Raw genomic sequence first — 1,008 nt, 5'->3', positions numbered from 1 at the left:
AGAATGATTTATTAGATATCTTAATTAAACTATATAAGCTATAATTATTAACTTAGGACTACTTATACAGCTATGGCTATTTATAATAGATATTATAACATATAATTAAGTATATTATTAACCCTAATAATAAAAGTTGCCTTTATAGGTATATTAAGAGGATTTAGGACTTAGAAATATAAAAACTATAATATAATACTTTTAGATATAGGGTATAAAGACTATAAGCATATTCTAAAAGAAGATAGGGTTTAGGCTAAAAAGATAGGCCTATAGGCTCTTATTAGTTACTTAGTAGGCTATAAAAGAGATAATAGCTATATCTATAAGGTATAGATCCTTAGAAAGAATAAAGTTATATAGTCCTAAGATATTACCTTTTAGACTAGAAGGACTATAAAAGATAATAATCTACTAACTATAAAGACTATACATATTCTTAAACTACTACAACTAAATAATAGTAACTATAGTATTATAGTTAATATATAAATATTATAAATTCTTTATTATACTATTAAGGAGACTCTATATATTATAGGTTATATATAAACTCTCTCTAATATACCTTTAAGCTAATTTAATAAGAATTAATATAATACCTTAAGAATTAACTATAAGAGACTATTAATTAGATTATAATACCTTAGGATGCTTAATAATATTATTAACGTAATCAATCACCGAGCGAAACACCCACCAACGCCATTATTATTAGATATCTAATTATCTCACCACACCACCCCTAAATTGAAGCTATTTACATGTAAAATAATCGCCTATTTACTAGGGCAGCTGACCCTAGTATGACCTTGAACATTGCAGTTGCTACACCGCGGTAGTGCGCATCTTCTAGGCTGCGCATCAGCTTGGTCAGTTACCTCTGCCTGTAATTCTGCAGCTTGCTGAGCAAGCTGCTGGCCTTCTTCAGCAGTTAAAATCCCACCAGTAGCAGTATAGGATCTAGCTGTCTCTTGCTTGCTATTTTTGACGTTTGTTTGGCCGCAC

General features: G+C 29.6%; 1 protein-coding gene across 1 annotated transcript; it reads right to left on the bottom strand.

The window, feature by feature from the left end:
* Positions 1-234: 234 nt before the first annotated feature.
* Positions 235-980, bottom strand: T310_8211 (uncharacterized protein; the record flags this gene model as incomplete). Its single annotated transcript, XM_013469006.1, has 5 exons — positions 235-270; positions 420-467; positions 603-614; positions 736-756; positions 801-980. Coding segments are annotated over 5 exons (297 nt in total), but the record flags the coding sequence as incomplete, so codon positions are not given.
* Between the last annotated feature and the right edge of the window lie 28 nt (positions 981-1,008).

This window comes from Rasamsonia emersonii, assembly GCF_000968595.1.
Source record: "Rasamsonia emersonii CBS 393.64 chromosome Unknown ctg1118621760678, whole genome shotgun sequence".
Lineage (NCBI taxonomy): Eukaryota > Fungi > Ascomycota > Eurotiomycetes > Eurotiales > Trichocomaceae > Rasamsonia > Rasamsonia emersonii.
The sequence above is the reverse complement of the archived record's forward strand: the minus strand, read 5'-3'. Positions and strand labels throughout refer to the sequence as shown.